Source organism: Plectrocnemia conspersa, unplaced genomic scaffold (genome assembly GCF_051122295.1).
Source record: "Plectrocnemia conspersa isolate PC_06_02 unplaced genomic scaffold, ASM5112229v1 ptg000001l, whole genome shotgun sequence".
In the NCBI taxonomy this organism is placed as follows: domain Eukaryota; kingdom Metazoa; phylum Arthropoda; class Insecta; order Trichoptera; family Polycentropodidae; genus Plectrocnemia; species Plectrocnemia conspersa.
The window spans coordinates 28620869-28643328 of NW_028277165.1; the positions used below are offsets into that span (position 1 = coordinate 28620869).

Consider the following 22460-nt stretch of genomic DNA (forward strand, 5'->3'; position numbering starts at 1 on the left):
CTTGAATATTGATTTTTATCTATTTGAGGATATAATGTATTTTTTTTTCTTGGAATATCGTCTATATTGTCACTTACCGTATAATAAATGGACACAATAAAAAATGGTGATAGATAGCAAACTCAGTTTTTGAGGTCTCTTCTATATTTATCGATTCGTAGACAGAAAAACAAATTATTTTGACTCTTAAATCGATAAAAAGCATAAGCATTTGGCTCATTATTATTATCAAAATTAATAAAAAAATTATTAGAAAAATAAATAAAAATGAATACAATAATATTCATCGCTCTACAAATGATGAAATATTATTTCTCGCTCTGGAAAGGATCAGATGTAATACTTACAAAACCTTGTGGAAATTTTTGTCATTTTCATTTTCTTAATGAAAGTAGTTATGACGAGGCAAGTCAAAAGTTGTATTATTCATCTAGGTTTTAAGATATTTTTATTCCAAAAAAAATATCCATAGCAACGACTTTATACAACCTTCTTTGTATATTTTTGAAATTTATTTATTTTTTATTTAAAATATATATACATTTCTATACATATTCTGACAATGGAAAAAATGTAGTAAAAATATGTGCTTAATGCTAAATAATTTATTAAAAGTAGCTTTGACGAAAATAGCAAACTACAATATAGTTATTTTTTGTACGATTTATATACATATAAACTACATATAAATAAAGCTATTTATAATGTATACTATTATAATGACGTACATGACGATCGGAATTCAAAAAAAATATTTATGCATCCCTAATGACTTAAGCATCAAACTACAGTGATTACACAATGGTATTATTATAAGAACAGCAACAAATAAATATGTTTTTACCCCCAAATCGTCGAAATTTGACTAGATGTCAAGAGTAGGACGAGAGAAAAAAATATCATTTATCTCGACCAGTGAATATAAAGTGCAAAAGACACTTCGATTCAGAATACACTTCCGTCGGAAACATCCAACTTGGGACACACGAGAGTTGCAGAACTTCGGCCGAGCTGCCGCTTCTTACTTCATGTAAAACCTGGTCCAAATACGAAGTACAAAATCCAGAGTTTTGCTCGATTAACATAGATGACTGAATTCTACGAGACGCAGCCAAGGCTACGAGTGAATCGCAAAATTTACGGGATGAAAAATTGTTGCAAATTTTACATTTATAATACTAATGTCTTTATCTTATATATTATATAAAAATTGAATTACTTTTTTATGTATTATTAATTGCTAGTTAATATTATATTTTTTCAAAGCAAATTGTCGAAACTGATTTTCAATAATATTATAGCAATTAACGAATAATTTTATATTAGTATTTATAATTACCTTATCATTACAAATTTATACTCAAAGTTAAGAGTTGAACAAAAAACTATGCTTTATAAATATTATAAAGTTATTTTCACTGAACGAAATGTGTAAAAATGTCAGATAAGCTACCGGAAAATACCAAGCTTTTATATTAAAAATACTCATTTTAATATAAAAGTTTTTAATTGCTAGTTCCTATATAAAATCTTTAATCAAAATGATGCTTTTAATTCAATTTTATCTACTACACTTAAATTCGCACACATTTAAGCCATTTAACTTTCGCAATGAAACGTGTCTGACGTATTAAAGGCTTTGTCGTCAAATCCAGCTGTCATATCATAAAACTTTGTACAAATATAAATTTATATATTTTTCTTTAAACAACAGAAACGTCTGTCGACTCTGAAAAGAGTTGCTGCCATTTTATTTACGTCAAATATTTTTTCTGATTTTACTTGAAAATTTCACATCTAATTTTGACAGCAATTTAGATTTTAAAAATCTTTGAACGTCGTCAAGCACTTTCATCTCGATTAAGAGAGCCCTTTTGCTCTTTTTTATTTTGCTGTTATAAATATACTAATTCAATCCTTTGGCTTTAAGCGCCGAGAATTAAAAAAAATATGTGAAAATAAAAATCTCAGCGACCGCCATCAATCAAGGGAATGAAAATTTTTGCACTGTTATTGATCACGTTGGCGATAAATTTATTTTACCCTTTTGTAAAAAGCCCACGCCCAATTCGAGTACATGCCTCGCCCTTTTATATATCATTTTTAAAACAAAATTAAAAAATCAGGTGAAGTACATAATATGCATAAAGATACAAGTGTATCATATTCAATTTAAATAAATATTATAAATAACTTGAGTCCAATTTACAAAAGTATAAATATAGACCAATTAAATTAAATTGAATTAAAATAGCTTATATAGATTAACTGTTTACTTTTAAATTGACAACTTGACGAGGATGACATATAACTGTGTAGGTAACTTAAATTTATTGCGATAAAGTAGCTGTCAGATATTTTAAATATATTTAAGGCAAAATTTGGATCAATCCATTTACGAATAAACTAAAGATAATATAGTCGTAAAATCTATCCGATTCTCTTGAGCACAGTATTTTTCTCATGGTAATATAAAACAGACTAAATATATATTTTTATACTATTTTTTTGCTTTTACCCGGTTTAAAAAACTAGGAGCAATAAATATTTTAAGCGATTCAAGTATTTTTTGCCAGAAAAAAACTGTTTAGTTATACTGAATGAATATATTTGCTTAAATTGAATTAAATTTATATCGAAAACCATATTAATTTATAAATTATTTTGTAAGTATTTTGTGTTACTTATAAAGTCTTTGGTGTAATAAATTGCAAGATGATTTTAATTATTGAAACTTATCAACATTTTTATTTGACCACTGTATTTTTTTTGCACGGAACGTATATCTTATGAAAAAACAAATTAGGTGTGTTAAGAGGGATTTATTTAATTAAGAGGGTTTATATTTATTTGTACAGGAAGTGTAACTACTTTTTCCGTTGCGTGCACCACTGCCGTTACCGGTACTAAGGCTCTACGAGTCCAACCCTTATGGCGGGCACCCAGCTTGTGACTCACCCCCCGTAGTACTACACACGGAAAAAAGTGTTTTAGTTAGCTGGCCTTCATTGCTCTGCTCTGCATGCATTTTTCACATTTAAAATTGTATTTAATATCTAACAATTTTAAAGCAAAAATGTGTGACTTTGTAGCCAAAATAGATGATGGAAAAGATAATAACGGTTTATTTTATTACCACATATTAATCACCAAATAATAAATATATATTTATATATTCAGGTCATTTTTACTGGAGTGTCGATTTAAATTATTGTCGGCTATGAACTATCGTAATATGTTCTTGTAATGATGCTGGATGATCCGCTGATGTGTCTTGTGCTGTGACTCCTTGTTATTTCTTTTCTCTGCCTGTCTTTCTTTGCTCATATGCCACTTTGACACATATTTCTATTGATGGTTAGAGACAGCTCTGACGAATCGCAGATGAGGATGTTGGCAGGTCAATTGCATTGCTTATTGCACACGCCTGCAGATTGTGGATACGCCTTAAAATTTATCGAAACAATAGTTTAGAACGCATTGTCTATAGCACATTTTTTAAAAGCAATTAGTATTTTTTTGGTACTTCTCAATTCCTACTTGCGATAACGATTCAAAACGAAATAATAACAATTAATAATGTAGTTGCTTAGTCTCAATATTACTGTTCCATTGATAGGCCTTATTTTAGTAACAAGTTGGTCTATCTTTTTATTTATCAAAACTTGCTAATTTTTCAATGTAATATTTTTATAGTATATTATTCGTGAAATAAAAATTGCCATTGCATTACTTTTGCACTTTGTGCAAATTCTTTTATTTTAAGAATCGCCCTTTTTGAGCGGATTCTTGGTGAAAGTCAATGTAGATAAAAACACAATTTTTAATGGAACTGCCATTTAATAATTAAGTAATAAATAATTAAATTCGTGTAATATAATAATTTAGGGTCGAAACAATATTTTATATTATTATTTTTTGCTAAAATTACGACGAAGTAAACGAATAATTAAATTCGCTTTCCAAGAATAACAAATTGCGATTTGATCTAATTAACAATGAGATACAACCATAAATGCAAATAAGAAACCCTTTAGTCATAATTTATTTAGTTAAAACATAAACATTTATGTCTTTTATTGTACAAAATATATGAAAAATAGTAATAAAACCAAATAATTTTATTTCATCAGAATTTTTTTATTTGTTATTAAGTTAACAAAATTTTTGGAGGTGTACCTCACTTAGGTTATGATCCTAATCTACAACATTTTAAGTGTCTTAAAATTATTTTCTCAGTCTAGATTATAAGGCTAATTATTTATAAAGAAAAGTTGCCAAAACTTTTTATTGGATCTGTTATTTTCAATTTAAAGATTTTTAAAATAGTTTTTACACCCATTTCGATAAGTCATTGAAACATATTTTAAATACAATTTTAACCTATAACTAATATACAGTTTTTATAATTATACTAATGAATGTACTTGCACAAAAATGTTTACATGGCATTAATTTTAAAGCAATATAGTTTTGTATGATGCGTTCTGAACTGTGCTTCTTATGCGTTTTATGATCAGTGTACATAGAAAAACGCGTATTTATTTAATTTTTGGATACCGTTCGTATATATATATATATATATATATATATATATATATATATATATATATATATATATATATATATATATATATATATATATATATATATATATATATATATATATATATATATATATATATATATATATATATATATATATATTAAAGAGCAACGGCGCGAAAAAACTTTTCTGAGAAACCTCAGCTGGAATTTTACGCTGTATCGAGTGCTCATTATTTAGTGAAACAACAATGTATCAGGTATGAGCATATTAAGCCTAGCATATATGTGTATAGTCTGAGGAATTAAATTGTTATGACATACCGTGTCAAAAACTTATTCTATATCTGACATTGAATGGCACGGCTTATTTATATTAAGATTAGTGCATACATGCTATATAAAACTATTTATGTTATTAGGTGATTTTTTCAAAAGCTGAACTGCTTAACAATACATTTATTTTATTTTATTTTTTTTATTAAAACTTTTGATCAAATTACGGTTATAAGCCAATGAAACGATAGGTTATAATGACAAAAAATAACTAATTTTAGTATTTTTAACAATGATAAAACAGATCAATGAAAAGCGGAGATGCTAGCTCACGCAAATTTTTTTTTTTTAAGAAAATCAATTAAATATATCTGTTAAAAAAATAAAAGCATTTAAAATGATAATAGAATTCTATTTGAGATTTGTTATCATGTTAATTTAATGGTTTTCCAAATGAAGGGGAAATGCCTAAAGGATAGGCAAGCGTTAAATATATTTTTTAAACAAAGTATTTAATCATGTGTTATCAAATCTATCTGTTCTAGAATTTTTTTAATTTTAAAGGTTTTTACTAATATAATATTTTAAAAATATTTTAATTTTAAAATATTTTTAGTAAGATCAAAATACAAAATAAAAAAAGCGTGAGCTAGTATCTCCGTCTTTCTCTGATCTGTTTCATCATTTCTAGAAATTAGTTATTTTTTATTATAAATAATCTGCTAGTTTAAATATTTAAGTTTACACTACCACGTTTCATTTTTAATGATCTGAATTTTGTAGTAGATATAGTATTATAGGATACAATTTATTAAGCATCTACATTAATTTTGATTAATTTTTTATATACAAAATTCCTCTTTCAAGTTTAAGTTCCATTTTTTTTGTGTTATATTATAATCTATCTTAGAGCACCCGTTTAACTTCTCTATCGTAAGGTAAAGGCATCTCTCATACTTGGAAAGTTGTTACCATACCCGGGTATGCGGCAGGCAGGTGGAAGCGCGACGAAGCGCGAACTATGCGAACAGGATGACGAAAATCTGACGGGAGTCACGTAGCTAAATTTTAGGAATTCTCAGATGGAATGCCTAGGGTCCCCCGACGGAGCTTAGTGCCAGCTCGGAGGACTTTTCAAAGACTTAAAACCGGTGACACGTGTCACGGCGACGCCTTATTAATCCCAATTATCGGAAAAATGCTTTTAAAGGGTAAAGGCGCTAGTTACTTGAAAAGTTGAGACAATGACAAATTAAAAAATATATATAAATAACAACGCTATATACCATTTATTTCTTACAATGATTAGATTACGTGAATTAAAATTTATTTTGTCCATATCAATAAGATTTTAATATTAAATTTATTTATTAACTACTAATGAACGTGTAGCCACTAGAGTCTCCAATTCGAGTAATCGAGTACTCGATACTCGAGTATTTTTATCTATTTTTCAAGTACTTCATAATCGAGTATTTTGAAAATTACTCGATTAATACTCGAAATTAAAAAATTTTAAAATATTTCAGAAACAAAAATAACTTTAACTCGGTCCGGTAAAGGTTAACGTCTTGCTTTTATTTGGCGTTTATGCCCGAAGTCCCGAGTTACTATCAGGTATAATTTTTTCATAGTTCCATAGTTGCATAGTTCCGGTCGTCGGCTATGTTAGTGGGTACGACGGAGAAATTTCTTTTGTGTTTACTGTTCGACAGTCCCGACTTATCTAATTTATGGCAATGAACAATATGAAATACCAACAAAAAAAATCTTAGGTTTTATGACTATGCAGTTGTAGCGTAAAGTGTTGTAAATTGTTTATACTGATCCCTCAGCTTAAAATATAAATCAAAACAATTGTGTTTTAAAGGCATTTAAAGTAAAGTCAGTTCTTTGCGAACCGTTTAGCTCTAGAGTGAAAGGGATTCACCTAAATACATCTTCGAAGGATATAGATTTAAATTCTTCGCATTAATCAGAAGGAGTAGAATATTGTATATTGTTAAGAAAAAAAATCTATTCAAGAAGAATTACAAAATGCTATTTTGACAATAGTCGAAGGAAATAAGAGAAAAGCAGAGAAGGGAATGAAAGAAGAGAACATAAAAAGAGAGTTCAAAAAATTTTATAACTATAAAAAGCGAACAGATATAAATTAGAAGCCTTATCCAACGCGTAAATGACAATAAGACCAACATCAACAGCAACGGAAAGGGTTTTTTCCATAACGGGAATAATAAAACCAAAGTTTAGCAGTAATATTAAATTCGAGACACTGCATTATTGTTTTTAAAAAGTATGTTCGTGAAGTTAAAATAATTGTAAAAATTAACATACTAAGTATTTTATTTATTTATTTATTTGTGCACGAATTTGAATAATAGCTATTTTGGTACATTTGGTAAATACTCGAAAGTACTCGAGTACTCGAGTATTTTAAAATTTTAATATTCGATACTCGAGTAGTTGATGGTTCGAGTAATTGGAGACTCTAGTAGCCACTTGCCTGCGGACTGAAACAGAGTTGATATTATTTGATTTCAAAAGCTTAACTTATTTTTTTTTTAATTTTTAGATTTAAATGCAAGAATATATATGTAACATTAATATTCTCAAAATTTAAAATATATGTTATGAATTATAATTTGTAACGTAAAATGTAAGTACTTATTAAATATGTATATAAACCACTAAGTACGTTACATTATTAGGTAAATTTTATTACTGCTATTAATATATTGTATAATACGTACACGTGTGAGAGCAATATTTTAACATATATTTATTTTTCGTATCGACATAACGTTTTAAATCTTATTGACTTGAAACGTAATAAGTACTTATTTGTATGGTTTATTTTTTATTTTGTTTATCTTGAATGTAAAGGATTAATTATTTTCACGAAAAATACATAAAAAACATTGAAATAAATATGGTTCAAGATTAATATAATTTATAGAGTAACGACTACGGATTACTGTACTATATTAATCTTGATAAGATAGATACATTTTATATTGTCTTAGAAAGTAAATAACAATCGCAAATTTTTGGCTTGTTATTATTTTAATATTTTTTAAACTAATATAGAAATGCATTAAAAGCTGTAAAATGTATTATTTTTAATATGTTAATTTTATTTTTTTGTAATGATAATTTAATTAAATACTATGCAATGTAAGAGATAAGAAAAAAGATAAATAGTTGAGCCAAGCATATTTAATTCCTTAGAATTCGTCGGGATATACTTTTCCCGTACAATTCGTACTTTCGTCCCCAACTTTGCCTAATTATCAGCCAAATCTGTTGATTCTCCCGTTATCTGGCCAACTTTCGCAGCGCTGTTGACACAGCGCTTTCGGCAGATATTTATCTTGCCTGCCCAATTGTGCCGTCAGCCTCTCATATCTGGCTCTGTATCAATCCGCAAATTTTCAATTGTCCCCTGAAAACCCAAACAAGCCCGCAATAGGTACACATACACAAAATCCACTCTCTGGCAAATATTAACGTGGCATCGTGACGCAATAATTCCGCAGACCCTATGGAAAACGGCTTGCTCACTCGGCGTGAAGGTAAATGGTGTGTCTCCATTCCAGTTTCTCCACTTGTAATTCATGTCGGGATAAAGGCAAACTTTGGTGTCGAGCACAGATCTAAACTTTTTATCTAGGTAAACTATAACGCACGCGGGCGTGCCTATCCATACACAACGTAATATATTCAGATCTACTTTTGAATTAATTCTATAGTAAAATATACATGTAATGCTTCTTTCTTCTCATGTGTTAAACTCATATTACTTATTAAGCACAATATACACCTAATTATTTGGACACTGAGTCATTATGAGTGCAACTATGTAGGAAGTTAAAATATTAATTCCGAAAGCAGAACTCCCGGCGCAGCAGTACAAGCCCCTAAAAATAAAATATTATTTTTTATGCATTTTTTGTATGCTCAAAAAATCACATGATTTATGGGTGAATTACATATTTTTTATTATTAAGTATCTAACCCAAATTATTATCTTAATCAACAACATTCTTATTTTCTTAAAATTTGCATATTGTTCTAAAATATTAGGCTAATTATTTATAAAGAAAAAGTTAAGTTTATTTGGTTTTTCCGAAATAAAAATGTATATCTTTTGCGCATTTGAAGCAAATGTCTTAGCATCATATATTTTATTTTATATGTCCCAGGGACCTTCCTAAAGGTTTAATTAGAAAGTCCTTAAAAAGTATTTCTTAAAAAAACGTCTTGTGCGCGAAATTCTTTTGCAATATGTAACACACAACGTTCGTTCCGGAGTATTTAATATATTTTAATTCTGTCCAAGCCTTTAAGATTTTTAGAAATCGCATTATTCATAGTTTTTAAAGTTTTTATTACAAATGTTTTGCTCAATCATTATGATCTTTTTGTTTATGTTTTATTAACTACACTAAATATGTTTTGCAAAAATCATTTTTATTCACAAATTAAACCTTTTTATTATGCAATATATATTCCAAATACACTGCCAACTATGATTTTGATAACTGATTTGGATTAAGTTTTATGTATATTTTCAATGTGACAAGTTTTGATTTTACAGTAAAATTATTGTTTGTATGAACCCCATACATTAGACATGTACCGGTGATTGATACATAGGAATGTTTTTGTCTAAGGGTTAAATGAAAGTTGTGGTAATATTTAGTGAAAGTAGTAAATAATATAGTGTCTAATATTTCTTTTTCCAGTTCCTGGCCAAAGCCATCCATCTGAGTATCTATTAATTCGTTCTCGCTTTTATTTATTTATTTTTTAGGGCAAAGAAAATTTTTTTTTTATCCCCTATTAAGTTAGCTAGCACTTTTTTTTAAATATTTATGTTACCTTATTAAATTTTTAATCAAAAGGGTTGTAATGATTTTTATTTCTGTCATGGTAATTTACTTAAGTTTATCGAAGTAATTGCGTAAAGTGTACTAGTTTATATTAAAAACAAATCTATAAAGATAAATATCAGTTAAAAACATAATTAAAAATGTTTCTTAATATATTTTCTTTTCTTATATTTAATTTCGTCAGTTTCTCTTTGCAGAAACCTGCAGTAATATTCCATCATACTAGCTTTCCAATTTCCTTGAAAACAGTTTTTTATAATAGCAACATTTTGATTAAATCTCTCACCCAGATCGTCGCTTAAGGCCCACAGATATTCTTGCATCTACTGTCGTATTATTACCTAAAAAATCTTTCACTAAAGCTCTGATTGTCTTACAGGCAGCTAACTGAACACTAGTAAGGTGATTTTCAAACTCCTTGCCCCATATTTGTAAACCAAAAAAAATACCATCTTTCAAATTTGCGTCTAAATTTTTTAGAAATTTTATCATAAGATATTAAAAACCAGTGCTTTTTTGTCTAACGCTTACACAAAAAATCATAAGACCAAGCTTTATGTGTAAAAGTGGTAAAAAATTTTTTTCTTAATTTACAAGTGGCTTAAATTTAATATTGTCTTTTCCGGTCACAATTTCTGTTCTCTAAGACCATTTTATTATTTTATATTGTTTATGTATGACTCTGCTATTCCATAAACATAAGAAACAACAATTTTTGTAAACCTAGCAGTAAAGCAATAACTTTCAAGTCTCCACAAATTTATTTTATTTATTTATTTATTTAGCTTAATAGCTTATCTTTACATCAAACAAATTTAAGTATATAAACATACATAAGAAATATATAAAAAATATACAACAGAAAATAAAAATATACACTAATAAGACTTAATATTATAATTTATTTCTATATGTACGAAGGTGTTTTTTAATTTCATTTAGGAAACCCGTTATATTTTTGCTTTTGCGGATTATTCTTGGAACACCATTATACAAATCAAAACCTCCGTACATAACTCCCCTAGCCGTACTCGTTTTCTTATACTTATCTATCTTTAAATTTTCTTTATTTCTAGTATTATATTTATGTACATCTCTATTTCTTATTAAATACTTATTAAAATATTCTGGTAACATATTATTTTCTAACTTATATATAAATACTAAAACATTCATACTCAATATTTCTTGAACATTCAACCATTCTAATCTATCAATCATACTTTTACAACTAGTTAATCTATTTTTATTTAAGATTACTCTCATTGCACTATTTTGTAATTTTTACAACATTTGTTTGTCTAATTTATTCAACATATTTAATATTGTTGCACAATAATTAAAATGGGGCAATATTATGCTATTGTTAATTTTTTTTTTTTGTATTTATACTTAATATATTTCTGATTCTAGATAATAAACCTATTTTTTTACTAATTTTTTTTAATATGTAATTACAATGTTCTTTAAAATTTAATTTTGTATCAACAATTACTCCTAAATATTTTATACTATCCACTATTTCTATACTATTACTATTTTATTTATTACTATTTTAATATTATTATCTAACACATTTTTATAATTAATAAACAAACATTTAGTTTTATTCTCATTTAGTTTAAGTACATTATTCTTTAACCATATTTCTAATATACTTAATTCATTATTTAAATTATTTACAATTTCTTTAATATTATCACTTATGCAATACATTAATGTGTCATCCGCAAATAGATGAATTTTACACTTTTTCACGTTATTAACTATATCATTAATATACAATACAAATAACAATGGTCCCAATTTAGACCCTTGTGGTACTCCATATGACATTAATTTCTCTTCAGAATATACATAATTTATTTTAACTTTTTGTTTTCTTTTATGTAAATAATTATTAAGCCATCTTAAAACTATATCACTTATACCGATATTCTCCAATTTCCTCAACATTATTTTTCTGTCTATTGTTTCGAAGGCTCTCTTGAAATCTAAGAAAACTGCACCAATGATTTTGTTTGTATCCTTAGCCAATAACCAATCATTTATCACTACTTCTAATGCAGTTTCAGTGGAATGTTTTTCTCTGAATCCCGACTGTTGTTCACATATTATGTTTTGAGAAGTAATAAATTCCTTTAATTGTTTGATTATTACTTCTTATTACATTAGAAATCATTGTATTTTATCAATCATTAGAAGAGACATAATGTCGTAGGTTTTTTTCATATGAGCGCATGAGCTATTGTAATCGATGGTTTTTTTTATTATTATTGTAGAGCCAAACTGCTTTTAGATAATTCTATGAATAGGCGACAGTCATCTAAATCATATTTTTTGTTCATTTCTTAGAATAATCCACGTATATCTTTGCGATAAGTAGCGCCATCCATAGTATCAAAATAAACAGATTTATTAGTTCCCAATTTCTGTTAAAAATAAAATATATTATTTAAGTCGTGAGCTGAGCAATTCAGCCTTTTGCTTTGATAAATTAATGTCTTATACTGTTGAATTAAATGTGGTTTCTTTTCGTCGTCATAACTTTCATCATCGCTCGATGATAATGACAGTTTTCTCAAGGTAGAAGCAATTGGTTCTCCATGAAAAATAGTATCTTCTATATTGAATAGTGGAGTAAGCACTGGTATGTCAGAACTATAAAAAACTGATCTTATGGCAGATGAAAGGTTCGGATACGAAACGCAATGTTTATTTTTACTTAAGAATCATGTGACATCAGTAAGGTAGAAGTAGCAATCTGTTACATAATCTCTAGGTCCCTCAACACCAAATGACATATTATCACTGAGTTAGATTTACATTTAAAGATGTGCAACAAACATGATTTGTTTTGATCACCAATACGCCACCCGAAGTAGTGAAAATATGCAGTTGCAATCTTTAGATTTATATTATTTCTCTGTTTGATATATATGTTCCACATATGTAACTAAAACTATCAATCGCGGTCTTTTAGTGTCTTAAAATACCCTTAAACATTTAACTGATTTCACGTATTATTTTGAGGGTTTTTAAGTAGACTTTCATTAAATTTATAATCGATGATAAGGTATCTCTCAGTTGACAGTAGTGTTGCCAATGAAAAAAAGTGTTGCAAATATATATTAAAAATATTGAAAAAATTCAAATAAGATTTTTTTTTTACATAATTAACAAACTGATATTTTGAAAAAAATTTTCATTTTTTTTTTATTCAACATTATTTTATCCACAATTCTTGCTATTTTTAACTATTAGTTACTTTAATTAGTATTGAAAAAAATATATATATACATATATACTATCTAATTTATTTATTTTTGTACCTTAATTAGTGTTAAAAAAAGCTGTGTATATTTTAAATACACTTTGCTAATAGTTTATTGTTTTAATTTTTTTATTTTAATTTTAAAACACTTGAAAATTTTTAATAACAATTTTAATTATTTTTAATTAATAATTCATTATAAAAAAAATATTTTTGTCATGTAACAAATATGTGACAATTGCAATATTTTTTTTAAATTTGTATGAACGCTTATATAATTTTTTTTTAAATAAACACCTAATTCTAATTTATTACGCGTTTTTGTCATATGTCAAAACGTTTTTTTGACCAAATCTTTTATTACGGCGTTAAAACAACGTATCTTACAGTACCGTTTAATTATATTAAATTAAGTACGAGAAACAGAGACATCTAACGACATTAATCAAAACAAACACGGCTCTGTCAATTAAGTTTTTAATGTGGCGCTTAATTGAATTACACACAAATTAAAAAGAAAAATAAACCCGGCGCCATTAACGCAGTGAATTCAACCGAGAAACTCACTTTGCATTACTTCATTAGCCCTCGATGTGACGTCACGCGCGGCGTAGGGGATGCTTGAGGGCGGAGGCGGGGGTGTTTGTAAATGTGTACAGTGTATATGCGGGGTGGGGGTAGGACGAATGATTAATGACCGCCTGATTGAAATACACTGTCATCCCTGACAAGGGATGAGGGTAGGTTGAGAAGAGCGAAGGAAGAAGACGACGACGACGACGAAGGGGGAAGCACCAGGAAATTATCTGCTAGAAATGAATATTGTAAGCCGAAATGGAATATGTAAATGATAGATGTTATCAATTTGGAGACGCAGGAGTAGCGATAGTTGGTTGTGCGAATGAGCAAAAAGTTGGGCGCTCTGCGCGAAATTAAGATCGACACTAAGAGTGATTAATCGCACGGCGTTACTATGTTAATTAAACTTTGATACGCGTACGCATACTATAATATTAATGCTAATAAAAGACTTAGATTATACATATACAATATTTACTTGTAAATTTATAATCTAATACCTTGTCGCGTTTTATTAATACAGATTGTGATTTTCAGAATATCGATCTTGAATTTGTTTAATTTTGAATATTAATCCTTTGATTAAATATAATTTAGTGGAAAATTGACAAGTGAATAGTGTTTTTTTTTATTATTAAGATTGTTAGTGTCATTATTACAAATGTATGTCGTGAAAATTATTAACTCGCATCAATGGCGATAAAGAGGCGACTCGGAAAGTAAGCTATTGCGGTTGCAAGCTCGCGGACTACGGAAGGCCGGCGGGAAATCATTTCATACGCCGGCAGAATAAAATCTTTATGTTGTAATTTTGCATATTGACTTTTATATATTTATTTATCAGCACTGGAGACGTGCCATTTTAAATCTTACAATTATAATTTGGCGAAATCTGACTTAGTTTAAAATAACATTATATATAAATTTTAGTAATATATTTAAAGTTATTTATTTATCCGTGACTCACGTTATCTATTTAAAAAATGCATAACCTTTTCTTTTTCATTATTTTGTATCATTTCAAAGTGCCAACGAAGTTAAGCTAGAACCATAGAATTCCCGCATCGAGAAATTTTGTCACCTTTTGATGAAAGACTGCTTGACATGCCTGTGCTAGATCATTTTTTTCATATTTTTAGGCTGTTTTTTCAATCTTTAAATCAGATTGTGAGCAAATTTATAAGTGCCTTAGTAATATTGGCAACTGTAGACAGACTAATGCCAGTCAGTTGTTACGTCGGTAGTAACCAGGCAACCATCTCTTTCATGCGTACTGGGTTAGAAAAGATAGTATAAATAATATGAGATCAAAAAAATTTAAATTTTGTTAGCGAAACACCTATTTACTTTCCGTGAAACTTCAGAGTTCTGCGGAACATAATTTAGAAAACCCCGTCATAATAAATTAAAGATAAACATATCAGTGACCTTATTATGCCTGTTAAATATCTAACAGCATAATTTTATTTGATCCTAGATATAAAAAGGCACTAGATATAAACATATAAGATTTTACTAATATATCGAATTAAGCCATACAGTATTTTGGTTCAACCTAACGTGTGTATTATTATATACATAATTGTTTATAAATAGCATTATGGCCTTCATTGTTTAGAGAATGTTTAGCGCATGCTTCAGGCCTGCACATTGCCTTTTGTCTGGTTATCTTTGCGTAAGTATTCCAGCACAGCATCAGGTATTCCAGGTGTGCATACCACTTTGTGCTCGTCGTTGTAACGTGTCGCAAGTTCAAACCCATAATACACAACACGACACCAGGTTACTAACCATGGTATCAAAGTATGGAATTTTGCCGGGGCACACAATGCCAAGCATTTATGAATTCTCCTCAAAGGAGGAATTCAGCTGGCGACATATTTTGCAAATATTTCTCCAAAGTGTGTATGTGCGTTTGTGGAGGAGCTTGGCAAAAACGGCCCGCGGATAGAGATGCAAGACGGTTCAAATAATGAAAGTTATGTTTCAAACTAGCTAATATTTCAAGGTAATCAAGATTAATTTAAGTTACTGGTGTTATTCAGATTAAAAAAATATGGTATAAATACACCGTATAAAGCATTATGGCAGAAAAGTTCAGTTAAAAAATAAATATTAGTTAAAAAAAAAGCGAAAAGCTGTTGTGATTATGTGAATTAATGGTTATACTGTTTGAGTGAATTGTCAGTTAATAATAACAATACAATAATAAATCAAATAGATGGATTATTAAGTGATTTTATTTTATAATATAAATTTTATGATAGAGAAACACAAACAGTTTTTAATACAAGTTTATGATATATACATTAATAAATATTTTTTCTAGACTTATGAAAAAAAAATGTGTACTAAAAGAAAAAAAGGTGCAAAGAAAGAATCATAGCAATAGAAACGGGTTAAAACTATTTAACCAAAATGAAGGACTAGAATATGACCCAAATAAAACATAACTCATCTGGTATTCAAAGCAAAATATCCTGAAAAAGTGTTTGAAAATTATATAAATGTTAAAATATGCAATAAAAAATAATTTATATTATTATTTTTAAAAATCACGTCCAAATTTATTATATTATTAACATTAATGTAAACCAATATTTATTATATAATAAATAATTGACCAACACTAAGATTTAGTTGAATAATTAATCATCATCTATATAGGTAATTAATATTTTGTTAGAGACAAACAATAATTAAAATTGCCAATTACTTAAAATATTTCAGGGTTGTCGGCGAAATGTAGAGAATTTTGTAATAATTTTATAATAAGGCACTACTAAAATCATTGTATATATAATTTCTTTCTGTTTGACATTACTAAAGATATTACAATTAAAGGATATTTGAAATGCGTCCATATAAATATGTTTTAATGCAAATTCCATATTATTATAGCAAATATTATATAAGCCTTTTTATTTTACAGATGGGATACTTAGCAGTAGTGATACCACCTGATATAATAGACGAAGAAGGATCCAGTGGAATCAATGATTTAGAGACACCAGAAGGTGGCACAGTGAGGCTTCATTGTTCAGCTGTAGGAGAACCTCAGCCAACGATCACGTGGAGGAGAGAAGGCGGAAGGAATATCTTCAAGAGGGATAAATCTGGAAAAGAAATCGAAGGTTAGTACAACAGGATTTTAATTAAAAATTTAAGACGCATAAATGTGCTCGCGGAATGTTGAAGCCTCGCGTTTCTGATTGAATACGAGAGCTGCTTTAATTGTATAAACTGAAATCGATTCTGAATCGAGTTGATACAATTTCAAGTCTTTCTTAAAGATCGCTTCTAATTTATTATAGTAAATTCAATACTATGTACAATAAATGTAATAGTGCAAACTTTAAGTAATGTTAACTAGACCACTTTAAACCCGAGTTGTTATTACAATTTATATCGCCGGAAGCAAGAAGCAACGTTACCAGAATTAATTTCTTTCGTAAGATCGTATCACGGATGACAATCACGTAACATTGGCAAATGCAGCGCCGTTAAATTCGTTGCTGAAACACGTGTACATTGTCAGAGTATTGTTTGTACACACAGAAATTTAAGATAGGACGTGTCTAACGTTTTAAGCTTCACAAAAGTTGTGTGTGTTTGCTAATAAGTTGTGTCTGCAGATGAAAATTTTGTTAAAATATGTGTGATACTCATATTTTAACAAAATATAATTAAATTTACTAAAACTTAATAAATTTAATGAAATAGTTAATTAAAAACCATAGCTTTTTTATTCTTTTATATATTATGTAAATGTTATTAATACAATATTTAAAAAAAGCTTAACGTAAATAAATCAATATATTTTTCGTACGACCACTTCATATTTTAGAGAAAATTTTTACTATTTTTAGCAATCTAATATATAACTCATTTCTACAACATGACACTAATAACACAGTACAACATCAGATATGATTTTTGTTTTGAGCAATATAAGGGAATTTAGTCATATGCTATGTTAATCCTAAAAAAATAAAAAAAACATTACATAACATTTTTATTTTGTAATGGAAATTTATTATAGGGTAAATTATTTAACAATAAAAAATAATTAAATGATTGATGTATGATCTTTTGCATAAAATTTTAACTTTAGTTCACTTTGAGTTAAGATAGTTGGGTTAGGCTATGTTAGTTATGTAGAGCGAAATCTTCGCAGAAATATGCGTGTTATGCTTTACGTGCGTCGTTATTATTACGTTACAATTTTCCAAAGGGAAAGGGTCCGATCCGTCAAAATTTCATGTGTACATATTTTCCTAAATTTATTACACTGTACGAGGTGTAATCAATCAATGGTACCAAAATTGGTATTTTCATCGTGCGTGTTGAGTTTTACTACATTTGTTTCTATTTTAATTAATTAAACAAATTAATATAAAATATACCATTGGCTATAAATTGGCAGCCAACTTGTTTGTTATCGGGATCTTTTTTTTACATTAAAAAAAATAATCACGATATACCTATTAAATTACTGAAAAAAGCTCTAGAAGGGATTGAAATAAATTTATAATGAAATTTAAAAATATTGTCATCTTCAAAATTAATTTTTATCTGAAAAAGTTTCAAAAACTTTTTGTTTTTGATTTGAAACGTCTCAGCGTATCATATTTGCGGATATGGGTAGGCTAATTGCATGACTTAATTATTGAACCAACTATATATGATTACGGTTTTACAATGTGAAAGTTTTAAAAGTCGGAAATGCAAGGTGTGGATTATAATAGCGGTTTTTAGCTGATGGACGCATTGTCTATTGCATTTTTTATGCACATAATGATAGTTTTTGTGATCAAGATTCACAAGTTGATGCGCTAATAGGGTGTCTTTTCAGTTACACAATTGTAGTATAAAATATTAACTAATTTTTATTAACCTTTTAGCAAAACGCGTTATTATTTCCTTTTTATAAGTTAAAATGCTCGTTAATGGCCTTGGTGTAGTGGTTCTTAACCTTAAGCAACCCTAAGAATCTAAAAATACGTTCTTGCACTCTATTAAAAAATGTGTTCCTATTTTTAAATTTTAGAAAATTTGTTTTTTATTTAAAAATATTTAAGCTTTGAAAATCGTAGAGGGTTTCACTTTGTAGCCAGTAAGACGCAAGGTAGAATCTAGTTAGTGTTTTATTAGATTAAATTACAATTGTGATAGAGATGCCGAGATTTTTTTTCTGAGTGGTGGTGGGGAAGCTGGCGCAGGGATGATGATCATCATGCAGGTGGCGTGGCAGTGACAGTATAGCAAAGGATGATCCCTTTCTGCTACGGTGATGCTCGTATGGAGAAGTCCCTCTTGGGATGTGAGCGACCATGACAGTATGTTGTCCACGGGCGGCTTGCATCTGCTGGTCTCTTCGAGTTTCTGCTTGTGACAACCTTCTCCTCATCGGAGTCAGGGCTGTAAAGCTTGCTGATTAATCATAATCATTAGATGTATTCGTTTCTTAACAGCAAAATAAGTATACGCCTTTAGAAAGCGACATTTGCTTAATGGGCATTGTCCAAGATCGTATACTACAACGGAAATATCGTAGATTTGGTGATTTATTATATCCGTGGCCGTTTCGCAACAAAGAAATATTCTTTTAATGACGGAGAATATTTACGGTAAAAAAACTTGCGTGATATTTATGTAATTTCTTTTGGTCGTAACGAGGGTTATTGTGTGATTCTAATCCTTTACTCTATTTATTTACCAATAGAGTAAAGAAATAATAAATTTTAATAATAAATTTTATTAATTAAAGAACGCTCGTTACCAAGCAATCCTACTGCGACGGCGATAGTACGATTTTATTACTTTTGACATGGATTTTTGACTTCTGAGAAGTGAAAATTTGGTTTGATTCATTTTTTTTAATTTTACACTGCTGATTTTATTTCTTTTATTGTTATTTAATAAAATACTTTAGTATTTTATTAAAAAGGAAATAATAAAAAAAAACGAAAACTGACAGGTTTTAACTCTTAAGATTTTTCTCCTATTTCTTGTAGCGTCCGCAAAGAATTAATATAAAGCATGTGTTACTTGGACACATCACTAATTATTTAATATTTTTTTCGGACTACAAAATGACTTGATTGATTCAGCTGACTTCTTTTTTCTGTAATTCATATCCGTAAAATATATTAGGATTTATAACCTTATTAAAAATATTCAATATATAATAGTTAAATGGACATATATTTACATATATATTAATTAATATGTATAATAGCAATCACAAAATAACCCTTAGAACATGCAATATAATATTTAATCTTACAAAGATTTACCAGTTTTGCTATGATAACGACTCTAAAGTCAATTGATAAATCACAATATAAAATGTGAGTAATTTACTTCTAAGTTAAAACAATGACAAAAACAGCTTTTTATGAATTTAGTATTAAAAAGAAAAAGCTGCTTTATTACCTTTTATAAAAAAAAATATAGTTGTAATTTTTCAATTTTTTTTAAGCAATAAATTGACTAAAATATTTATTTGTAAAATATTAAAAATGGATTTCAACTAAACTTATGAAATTTAATAATTTTAATTCTCCTGACATAATACTAATTTGATATAGTTAAGGGTTCTTGTCAGATTCGTACCTGAAACTTTTCCTATAGATCTATAACTATTTAATGCTGGTTTATTCAAAGGTATATTATTATAATTTTAAAGGATCATGTTTAACATTATTATACCCCATAATTTTAAGGTATTTATTTCAGTTTAAGAGCGCTTTTAGTATTATTATTATTGGAAATAATTATAGTGGCTATTATTTCACCAGGCAATGTAAAAGAGCTGCTTGAAGGATTTGTTTCATTTAAATGTTGTATCTTAGAGGCAAATACTGGAAAACATTATTATGACTTTTGAAAGCTCTATTGGTTTATATAACATAATTATGTTGTTACCATATATATTATTTAATTTATGTGTTGTTATTTACTTAAAATTGTACAGAATAAACACAATTTTATTTAAATAAGCCCCTCTCGGTTTAATTTAAATTTAACAGTGGCGCTCAATCTTGGAGCGGCTAGATCGAGCGAGCAGATTGTATCCGACAAAAAGCTCTCCCAAAAATCCCTCATAAGGCGAAACAAAATGCAGATACACCCACGTACGATACATACACACACACACACACATACACAAAAACAAAAAGCCCCACAGCGTGCGATTTGGATGTTCGCGTAAGGTCAGGCCCGGAGTTTTCGGGTTAGTGTCCTTTTGTTCTCGCCCATTATGAGTTACGTGTGTACCGTAACGCAAAACAAGCGTCGAATTTTCCCCACCCGATGTCAATTTTACGCTAAGATATTTACGACCGATGTATATGTATGTATGTATATATTTGTGTATTTCCGCGATTCGAGACCAGGTGCGTCCGCAAAGACGCGGGGATCAAAACAATGAAATTTATCTGGATTTGTTTATCTTTTGTGCGGCCCGCGGGCGCAGGCAATCAGAATATAAGAGCCTGCATTAAAGTGTGTCGTTATATAGGACGTTAAATTAAATTATTGTAATAATACCTCACGCGAACGAGAGGAATATTGGCAGGATTTAGTCGTTTTGTATAGGAAATATTTTTTTAGTGTTTCTGTCTCCATGGTAATCTTGTTTTTATTTTATTTACAAATAAAAATCCTGTAAGGAAAAATAATAACATTGACTGGGTATACCACTGTATATGATATACTACTTAACCAAATGTAGAAAGATTTTTATTCAATCCTCAAAACATTTGTGGAATACAATTTAATACAAACAACGATTTTGTATTGCAAAAAAATATTCTTTGAATGTTGTTTTTATCTGCAAAAACAGTATTTGTTAAATCTATTTGTTTAAGCGATATGGATTTAAAATGATTTTAACCGTTGTAATATAAGAAAACAATAACTTGACGTGCTTTATTTGGTCATAGTTCTTTGGGTCGCTTTCATTGAGACGATTTGATTATTGTTCTGGCTTATTTATTTTTATTTTCATGTGCTTATTAATTTATTTAATAAAGCATTTTTTTATTCACTAAACAAAAAATTAAAAATATAATATGAACATAATCAAAATATTAAAAAAATAATTTAATATAATAATTTATTTCTTAACACATGTGTCAATTTTACGAAGGTCATTATTATTATTAATAAACCAATCGTTTATAAATTATTTATATTAATAAAATAAACGTATCATATGATTTTTTTATTATCAAAATTTTATTGAAAACAGTGTCTATAAATGCAACGCTGCAGATAAAAAAAAAAACAGTAGCTTTCGATCGGTAGCTTTTCCATTTTGTGCTGAAGCTTTTGGAGAGCGTTTGCTGAAGGACAACTGAATATTCCGTTATGTATCTTTTCTCTCTGTATCTTCTAGATATACATATACTCTCAATGTATGGCGAAAGTCTGAGAGAATATCTTGAGGAATCAATATGTGCCGGATCAGACCTCGAGAAACTCTTTCGCGGCTTCCATGCCACGCGACATTAGCTCTTGGGCTTATGGCTTTCACATATATACACTACTTGTAATATGGGTGAAATTAAATTTTAATCTTTTACATGTGAGGTATAAAATATTTTTAAAGGTTAAGATAATCGCATTTAATTAATATTTAATACAATAGTATAGTGAATCGTATGATAGAATTTTCTTAAACTTTTGCGAATATAATGTATAATAAATAATGGCAGTTATCCTTGATTATGAAGCACGTGCTTCATACACGACAACCAGGCACAGAACAATAACGTTCAACCATTGTCCTAAGGTTAAGCATCACTTTTGTGACCCACACTCAAACAAAAACACCTCGTAAATTTTACCAACACAAAAGCTCGTCCAAAAGCATAAAGACCGTC

The 22460-nt window shown here is 28.4% G+C and overlaps 1 protein-coding gene across 1 annotated transcript in view; it reads left to right on the forward strand.

Moving 5' to 3' along the window:
* LOC148239506 (lachesin-like) overlaps positions 1 to 22460 on the forward strand; it is a 95357-nt gene that overhangs the window by 38234 nt on the left and 34663 nt on the right. The window contains exon 5 of the mRNA XM_088186787.1: positions 16502 to 16703. Within this exon, the coding sequence (XP_088042913.1) occupies positions 16502 to 16703 (202 nt within the window). The remainder of the gene's footprint in view (positions 1 to 16501; positions 16704 to 22460) is intronic.